This window comes from Pristis pectinata, chromosome 7 (assembly GCF_009764475.1).
Source record: "Pristis pectinata isolate sPriPec2 chromosome 7, sPriPec2.1.pri, whole genome shotgun sequence".
Lineage (NCBI taxonomy): Eukaryota > Metazoa > Chordata > Chondrichthyes > Rhinopristiformes > Pristidae > Pristis > Pristis pectinata.
In genome coordinates this window covers 28,698,487-28,708,622 of record NC_067411.1, presented here as the reverse complement: position 1 = coordinate 28,708,622, position 10,136 = coordinate 28,698,487, and the positions used below count along the sequence as shown (strand labels likewise).

Below are 10,136 nucleotides of genomic sequence, written 5' to 3'. Positions count from 1 at the left end.
AATGCAGGAAACCTGTTAACTATCCCATTGCCACCTAACAAGGGAACAATTGTGCCAAGGTATTCAGTGCTGCTTGTTATGGAAGGAAGTGGATGAACAGTGACCCTAACTGGATTTGTCTCAAACACATAATTTTCTGGTGATGATGATTTCAAGGTTTAGCAATCGGTGAATTCAAATACAGAAACAGTAAACTGAGCATTAATTGCATTCTCTTGTTCCAGACATTTCCCCCCTCCCCCCACCCTTTTTGCACACAGGAATAACCACAGGGAAAAACAAAAGTGCTGAATGGCTGGCGGCAGCTCAAGCAGTTAGAGAGTGTCACACAGGCATCATGCCGTTCATAAACTGAACTCGCAGCTCCTGAATGCTGTTCATTATCTTCTTTTGGTGGCCAGCAAGACCCACACCGATTCTCTTCAAATCTCTGCAGGAACAGAATGCACCAAGTTTTCAAGTAAAATGTAAAGAGTATGTTCTACTGTCACCACCTAAAATAGATACCAAAGGAAAGGATGGAGGCACATATACATGCATTGAGTAATAATTTTGAGCATAATTGATCCTTAAAGGTTATTCTGGTACAGCAGTGAAATAACTAGCCACTGATCTTTGGTAAATAAGTCCAAGTTCAGTTAATAACAGCTAGTCCACTTGCATTTCATAAATTACAAGCTTTATTGTCAGGTTGCCAGATCGTTTCCCAAATGTATAACCATATGGCAAAACGCTTCTCCTGTGTCTCCGAACAATTGTATATGCCGGGCCTACCTTGTTGTCAAAATAAATTTTCTTTAAACTTCAACCGGGGTGCCATGAGGAGGAGCAGTAATGGTGGCGAGAGTGGGTGGGATTAATGGGGTGGGGTTTATGTTTGTGTTCAGCACCACTCTCATCCTACAGCCCAACCTCTGCCAGAACTTCATGAGACATGAGAGGTTTGGGGGTTCATTCCACAACATGGAGGGAAGGAAATCCAGCTCAGAGTGGGAACATACATTCTGCCTCCCTGTTTCATGTTCTCACTATTTTTGCTACGATCAATTAGGAAAGGAGAAGAAAGTCAAGTTACCTTGTGTCTTCATATAAGGTTTAAATTGAATCTGTCTCAATAATAATAATAATAATTCATGAGAACCTGTTAAATTTGTGCAAAACTTAACAACATAATGACATGGATTTTGAAGGAGCAGTGGAGTGATGTTGGTCACCTCTGATTTCAAGGAAAGCTGTCCACAAATATCTAATACTTCACTGATCTTCATGGAAAGGATTCCATCCTTCCTGACATCAGTGGCTGTCAGAGGCCAACTCCAGAGCATTTCTGGCATCCAACATCAGCGATGTCACTAAGCAGGACTACCAATTGCACTGAAGAATTCTCGCAGACAACAAACCAGGAGGTAAAGAGCACAATTTATATCTAATCTTTTAAACATTTTACAGAAAATAAAATAGAAACATATACAGCATTTAGAAGTTGAAATATAACCAATTTAAAAAAAAATCATTATTTTGAAAATGCATGGAATTTTAAAATGTTTATCTTATACAGTGGCAATCTATACATAAAATCTAGGGTCAGTGTGGTTGTTAAGAAATGACAGTGGCTTAGTATGGTTTTAAAAACCCACTTACATTTTGTAACAAAGTATAATATCTTCAAGGATTTTTTTTACAGTGGAAATAGGGTAGACATTTGGACGCATCTTCTAAACAATTCATACAGTAGCATATGAACTATATATTCTGCTTCTGAAATTCAGTTCCATCGAATTTATATTACTTCAATAGATCTGAATTTCAGAAGCAGATTACAATGCACATATGTTGCTGTATAGGGTGTACACTGCATACAATCAAAGGTACATTTCTACATCTGTTACATTCTCTAATTTCACTGATTTCTCAGATTACACTGGAGAAAGTGTACCATGAATCACTGCCTACTACTTTTGGATTTCTGCATTTATCTGCTCGTGTGTACTCCAGAAAATGTTGTCATATTTCCCGGATTAGTTAATGGTGAGCACTGATAGCCTCACTTTTATCCACATCACAAATTTCAGGCCAAGGACCCACCATCTCACACGGCAGCTGAAAAGCCAAATCTGACACAAATATACAACCTCACACAAAATATTTCTCCAAGTAGTGCAACTCAAAGAATTGAGGAACAGGAATCACAATTAAGCCCCATGGCCAAACATGAGCTGTTTTTTATAGCGTTCAGGATACAGTTACACATTCCCAGAATCCATGCTTAGAATTCTGCAAACTGAATGATACCATGCAGGCAAAGGGGCAAGTGTCAGCAGGGAAAGATAATGATGTGAGATATTCACTGCACAAGTCATCCACCTTCACTGCCTTGAGCTTGTAGAAATAATGGGGCAGCACTTTGATAATGCAGCACATGGATAAATGCCTTACAGAATTTACAAACTGCTTTGTAGGATTCTGCAGCCCAGGAATACTCACTAAAGGCTCATGTTCTTGCCATTGAATGAGAATGAGTTTGTGATTAGGATAGTAAATGAGTTGATCTGTATGTTGACCATAATACAGAACAAGCTGGTCAGTATTCCCAGATTACAGAATCCCACAGGTAAATCTGTTCATTCCATGGTAAGTTTAGACAAGTCCAGAGCACTATGCTTGGAACATTTGTACATAAGAGCCAAGCAGATCTATGAAAGTCTGTACAGTGAAGTACTAAAGTGCTAAAATATTTCCTAAAGATTACATCATACATTCACCTGATGGACACAAATGAAAACATTTGAGTTGGTAGTGTGGGTGTTAGGATGAGTACTACTCACCCATCTGAAATGTTGAGCATCAAATAAACCACCACTTATGGACAAAGCAAATGAAGTGGGCAAATGGGTGTTCCTGGTTCTACTCCTTATGTTCTGACCTGAACCATTAAATCTGGGTCTCCCTCTCCACAGATGTTGCCATACCTACAGCAGTTTCTGTTTTTATTCCTTTAACAACATTCATTGGTGTTAACATAACAGCACATTTGGAGACCTGTTGGTTATTAACCCCTACTGTGTTAAATACAGTGGTGATAAAAATTCAGTTTAATAAAGATGTGGATCAGATAGGAATGCAAGATGAACTTAACTCCTCGTCCATTGGATCTTCCTTTCCTGAAGTGCGTCGTACCTTACTAGCAGTCGGGAAGCAATTTGTGAACACCTCCTAGTGACAGGAGTTTACACCAATCCCATTCATCGGGCATAAACAGCAACACTGAATAGGAAGTTACTCACTCCAGAGTTATTTTGGTAACCACATCCAACGAGGTGTATCCACTTTCATTGAAATTTTCTGTGTACTGACCCATCTTAAGTGACTCCAGCCATTCTCCCACAGACCGGTATGCACTGAGACCAGCGTATTGTGCTCCACTAGCAAATTAGACCCTCTGGAACAAAGAGGAAAACCATGTAAATGCTCTTGGAAAGCTGAAGTCTTTGATAAACACTGTTTTTCATTTGCTCCTGCGACCCGATGTACTGATGTAATGTGCAGTGAGTTCGTCACTTCATCCTCAGTTATGGAGGAGGCAATACTTGGATATTTACAAACCCACTGATTCCCAGTTACCTTGACTGCACCTCTTCTCACCCTGTCACTTATAAGATGAAAAAGACTATGATGCTGGAGGAACTCAGCATCCATGGAGAAAAGCAGGCGGTCAACGTTTCAGGTCAGGAACCTTCGAAGAGTCCTGACCCAAAACGTTAACCGCCTGCTTTTCTCCACAAATGCTGCCTGGCCTGCTGAGTTCCTCCAGCGTTATAGTCTTTTCCATCTTGATTCCAGCATCTGCAGTCCTTTGTTTCTCTGTCGCCTGTAAGGACAGCATCCGCTTCTCCCAGTTCCTCTGCCTCTGCCACATTTGTTCCTATGATGAGGCTTCCCATTCCAGGACATCAGAGATGTCCTCTTTTTTCAGTTAACGGGGTTTCCCTTCCACCTCCATCAATGCAGCCCTCACCCGTGTCTCCTCCATTTCCTGCACATCTGCCCTCACCCCATCCGCTCCCTGACATAATAGAGACAGGGTTCCCCTTGTCCCCACCTACCACCCCACGAGCCTCTGCATCCAACACATCATTCTCTGCAACTTCCACCATCTCCAATGGGATACCACCAGGCACATCTTCCTCTCCCCCCTGCTCCGTTTTCTGCAGGGATCGCTCTCTCCGCGATTCCCTTGTCCACTCATCCCTCCCCGTCGATGACCCTCCTTGTATTTATCCCCGCAACCATGCTAAGTGTTACACCTGTCCCTACACCTCCTCCCTCACTACCATTCAGGGCCCAAGACAGTCCTTCCAGGTGAGGCACCGCTTCACCCATGAATCTGAGGTTGTCGTTTATTGCATCCGGTGCTCCCGGTGCGGCCTCCTCTACGTTAGTGAGGCCCGATGCAGATTGGGTGACCGCTTCGTCGAGCACCTTCACTCCATCCACCACAACAGCCTGGATCTCCCAATGGCCAGGCACTTTAATTCACTTCCCACTCCCACACTGACATGTCTATCTACGGCCTCCTCTACAGCTGAGGCCAGATGCAGATTGGAGGAGAAACACCTCGCATTCTGCCTTGATAGTCTCCAACCAGATGGCATCAACATCGATTTCTCTAACTTCTGGTGACCCCTCCCCTCTGTTTTCCCCTTTTTCCCCTCCTTCCTCTGCCCCTTTTGTTTTCCCTCATTCCTGTAACCCCCTCACCCCTTCTCTTTCCCCTCACCTGCCCTCATGACCTGCCCACTACCTCCCTCCTATTCCCCACCTCCTTCCCTTTATTCCATGGTCTACTATCCGCTCCTACCTGATTCCTTCTTCTTCAGCCCTTTGCCTCTTCCACCTATCACCTGTCACCTTCTTACATCGCTCCCTTTCATCCCCCTCCCCCACCCACCTACCTTCCCCCTCTCATCTGGACTCACCTACCACCTGCCGGCTTGTGCTCCTCCCCCTTCCCCTCCCTTTTTATTCTGGCTTCTGCCCTCTTCCCTTCTAGTCCTGATGAGGGGTCTCGACCAAAAAAATTGTCTGTTTATTTCCCTCCTTAGATGCTGCCTGACCTGCTGAGTTCCTCCAACATTTTGTAAGTACTGCACTTGGATATTTGTACCAGCAATAAAAAAATTCAAGTACTACCTCAGAAAGCTGTATATTTTTATTCCACTGAATTTGATACATATGCATACTGTAGGTAAGGACTGGTCAGAAGAGTATTCCTCCTTTGAAGCTTGCTGATTTACTTTAATGGACAAGTATGTCTATTAGACATGGTTCATTATTTCACTTTATTCCCAAGAACTTTCCACAGTATGTGTGCAACGGGCACACCACTCTATTGATTTGACAGGGATTGACATAAGATATATTTATTAGTCACATGTACATCGAAACGCACGGTGAAATACATCTTTTGCGTAGAGTGTTCTGGGAGCAGCCCGCAAGTGTCGCCATGTTTCTGGCACCAACATAGCACGCCCACAACTTCCTAACCCGTACGCCTTTGGAATGTGGGAGGAAACCAGAGCACCTGGAGAAAACACACAGAGTCACGGGGAGAACGTACAAACTCCTTACAGACAGCGGCCGGAATTGAACCCGGGTCACGGGCACTGTAAAAGAATTACGCTACCGCTACGCTATCTAAATAGTCAGGGTATCAAGGGATATGGGGATAAGGCTGGCAAATGGGATTAGAATAGTTTTTTTTTCTCTTCTTTTTTTCCCACCCCATTTCTTTTTCCCTTTTCCTTGGAGCAGACTCGATGGGCCGAATGGCCTGCTTCTGCTCCCTTATCTTGTGATCTTGTGATCTTATTTCAGATTCAAAAATCCAGAAATGATTTTATTAGTTCCAACTTTTCAGCTAATTTTTAGGGAAGACTTTGATATCCAGAATTATTTTAGAGTACGTGACACATTTACATCAATTGATATTTTAAGTATCAGGCACAATTTGCTCCCAAATTGAACAACTTTTTCACTGTGCTGTGTAGTTTTACTGACATTTAATTGAGCGATTAATTGACTAACACAACAGAAAAAGGTTGTTGCCTTTTGCAATGACTAGAGAAGCCTTAGGAGAGCCTTAGGAAAGCCTTGCCACCTCCCCCTGGTTGTAGCCCAAGAGATGTTGCACATTTTGGTGACAAAATCAACGGAATTTTTGCTCCCAATGTCATCGTTCTGCTGGCAGGAGCTAAAATCATGAGTGGTAGGTCATGTTCTTCAGCTAGGAGTCCTCTACCGAATGGTCATTCTGACCCTGAAGGTAGTCAGTGACATAACCTGTGGATATCAATCTGCTGTCACTGAGTTACTGGATAATGTGAAGCAGTACATTTGGAAAAATTAAAAAGTTATTCATGACAAGTAACACTGTGTATACTTAACCGAGGCAGTCCAAAGAGAAAAAGCAACATAGAGGTCAATGCCATTGCAAACAGTAAAGTGAGAGGGAATTACAGAGAAACCTTGTCATCCAAACAATTGTCATGAGCTCTAGCTTGACGGCTGAACCATACGTGTTGCCCTCTAGACTGTTGCAATTCTGAGGCAGATTTGGTTCCAATAGTATTCATGTCCGGGCAGTGTGAGGCATCCTGAAACCCATTGTCAGTCCCGGATCTGGTGCTGTCTATATGGAGTTTTCATGACCTCCCTGTGAGTCATGGGTTTCCACTGGCTGATCCAATTTCCTCACACATCTCAAAGATGTGCTAACGGGTTCATTGGCTACAGTAAGTCATACCCAGTATGGCTGGGTGCCAGAAGAATTAGGGAGAGTCAATGGACATGTGAGATAGAATAGTTTACAGGGAACTAAAAGGGAGAGTGGGATTAATGGGAATTCTCTGAGATGTGGCACAGACTAGACGGGCCAAATGGCCTTCTTCAATGTGGTGAGGAAAGGTGAGAAATAACTATGGAATGGGTGTGGGCGTGGAGCTGGGGTGTAGAGAGCTGTAGAAGTGATCAAAATCGAGCCAGTGGAGGGTGTGGGCAAAACTAACCCGGGTGTTTTACCAGCACAGCAGCTCCTTAACGGGCAAATTAAATGAGAAAGGAAGGAAAAGTACTTAATTCTGTTGCATTTTGGTTTAAAGTTCTGTTTTATTTTAGAATTAGAAATCCAAGAGAAGAAATCGAGAGTGGGCAAGGAAGAGGTGGGTTAGATCTTTGGTCATGGAAGGGTGCAGGTTGCCATCTGTATTGTCCTCCAGATATTCAGTTGCTTTGAGCTCAGTGGGACCAAGTAACAGAGTACCACCATCAATAAGGACCCATTTTTCTCCCAGGTGTTGCCAACAATTTGCAGACAATGGTGAAAGACCAGTAGTGAGCAGTAGCTACTCACCCACACATCTATCAGGGGAAGCTTTGCACGTTGCTTTGCACAATTTGTGTCATTGGTGATAAACATTACTTTGGCTCACATTGCTTTGTTTCATATTAGACACACTGTATGACCTAACTTCGAGGCAAGCGAACCGGCTTCAAGAACAGAGTGCGCGTCGGCAGGAAGGCGGCCACAAATGGCTCCGGGCCTTCTTCTTCGACAGTGAGGAGAGAAAGCTCGCACGCGGGACGAGTTGGTGACATATCGCGGGCGTCACTTCCGTCCGGAGAGGGCGGATCTGTAACGGGTTTAAAGCTAGCGCGGGAAGTTGAAAAATAAATCAGTCTCGAGTTCAGACCTCCGACTGCGTGTTTTCATTCTTAGCTCAGTGCGTAGCGCCTCGCTACATTGGTGGACCCGACGGTCCGAATGGGATTTGAACTGAAGATGATCGACTCTTCAGCTTATTCACGCAGTTTCACTTAAACTGCCACACTTTCTGGACGCTGCGGCCCCGACTGTGGTTTTGGTCAAGCAAAGGCCCAGTTATAGATTTGACAGATTTCTTCCAACTCCATGCGCTACTATTATGTGGTGAGCTCCCTCGACCAGGAGTCAGCCGCCCAGGTCGAGGACTTCATTCAGTCGCCACTGGAGGAAGGCAAATACACAGCATTCAAAGTGCTGCTCATTCGCACCTTTGGCCTCTCACGGCGGGAGCGAGGCGCCCGCTTGCTGCACCTGGATGGTTTGGGAGACAGGCCACCATCTTCACTAATGAACCAAAGACTGGCCCTGGCTGACGGACACAAGCCCTGCCTCATGTTCGAGCAGGCGTTTCTAGAGCAGCTGCCCGAAGACATACATCTGCTACTCGCTGATGCAGATTTCAGTGACCCCCGGAAGGTGACAGCCCGGGCAGACGTGCTATGGAAGGCCAAGAGGGAAAGCGAGGCGTCTGTCGCACAGATCACCAAGCCACGTGCCCAACGGCAGACCAGGCCCAGCAACGGAGCATGTGCAACCTAGAGGCAGCAGTGAGGGATCCAATGTTCAGTGGTGTTTCTACCATCAGCGGTGGGGCGCAGAAGCCCGCCAGTGTCGCCCGCCCTGTGAGTTCCCGGGAAACGCCGAGGCCAGCCGCCGCTGATGGCTACAGCGGCTGGCCACCAAGACAGCCTTTTGTTCGTCTGGGACAAACAATCGGTACGCCGCTTCTTGTTCGACACCGGAGCGGAAATCAGCGTTTTACCCCCAACAGGGAGCCAGGACCCACCCTCAGGGCCACAAACGGCAGCACGATACGAACCCACGGCACCCACACAGTGCAGCTGCATTTCGGTGCCAACCTGTTCACGTGGGACTTCACACTGGCCACCATGGCCCAGCCACTCCTAGGGGCGGACTTCTTGCGGGCCCACAGCCTACTGGTTGACTTACGTGGGAAAAGATTGGTACATGCCAAGATTTTTCAGATGTTCTCCTTGGGCGAAGCCAAGTTGCAGGCCCCACACCTGGACTCCATCTGGACAGGACTTCGCAGCGAACCTGCATGGGGCGAGCATCTTTTCCAAGGTAGACCTCGTCCGGGGATACCATCAAATCCCGGTACACCCTGAAGACATCCCCAAGACAGCGCTCATCACCCCGTTCAGCCTGTTCGAGTTCCTCCGGATGCCTTTTGGCCTGAAGAATGCCGCACAGACGTTCCAACGGCTGATGGATGCCATAGGACGCAACCTGGACTTAGCGTTCATCTATTTGGACGACATCCTCATAGCCAGCCGCAATCGCCAGGAACACCTGTCCCATCTCCGCCTGCTCTACTCCCACTTGAGTGACTTCGGCCTCACCATCAACCCAGCCAAATGCCAGTTCGGGCTCGACACCATTGACTTCCTGGGCCACAGAATTACCAAAGACAGGGCAACTCCCCTGCCCGTCAAGGTAGACACGATCCACCACTTCGCCCGGCCCAACATGGTCAAAGGCTTGCAGGAATTCGTTGGCATGGTCAACTTCTACCGCCATTTATCTCCCCTCGGCGGCACAAGTCATGCACCCCTTGTTCACCCTGATGTCGGGAAAGGCAAGGACATTACTTGGGACGAAGAGGCCACGGCCGCCTTCATTAAAGCCAAAGAAGCCTTAGCAAACACCGCGACGCTGGCGCACCCCAGAGCAGACGTCCCAACCGCCCTCACAGTGGACGTGTCCAACAAGGCAGTCGGTGGGGGTGCTGGAGCAACTCATCGAGGGGCACTGGCAACCCCCAGCGTTCTTCAGCAAGCACCTGCGGCAACCTGAACTCAAGTATAGAGCTTTCGACTGGGAGCTGTTAGCACCTTACCTGGCAATCCGGCATTTCAGGTACTTTTTAGAGGGCAAGCTGTTCACTGCATTCATGGACCACAAGCCATTGACCTTCGCGTTCATGAAGGCGTCTGATCCCTGGTCGGCCTGTCAGCAACGACATCTGTCCTACATCTCCAAGTACACAAGGGACATCCAGCATGTCTTGGGAAAGGACAATGTCGTGGCGGACACACTCTCCAGACCAGCTATCCAGGCCCTGTCCCAGGGAATGGACTACGCAGTGCTAGCAGAGGCACAGCAGGCGGACAAGTTGCCCAGCTACATGACCGCAGTCTCGGGTTTGCAGCTGCAAGAGTTCCTAGTAGGCCCAGGTGGAAGGACCCTCCTATGCGACATAGCTACCAGCCAACCCCGCCCCATTGTCCCGGCA

At 46.8% G+C, this 10,136-nt stretch overlaps 1 protein-coding gene across 1 annotated transcript in view; it reads right to left on the bottom strand.

Moving 5' to 3' along the window:
- Positions 1-324: 324 nt before the first annotated feature.
- Positions 325-10,136, bottom strand: part of LOC127572305 (ephrin type-A receptor 5-like) — a 250,984-nt gene continuing 241,172 nt past the window's right edge. Inside the window, 3 exon segments of the mRNA XM_052019383.1 lie at positions 325-430; positions 3,285-3,411; positions 3,414-3,439. Coding sequence (XP_051875343.1) covers positions 325-430; positions 3,285-3,411; positions 3,414-3,439 — 259 coding nt within the window.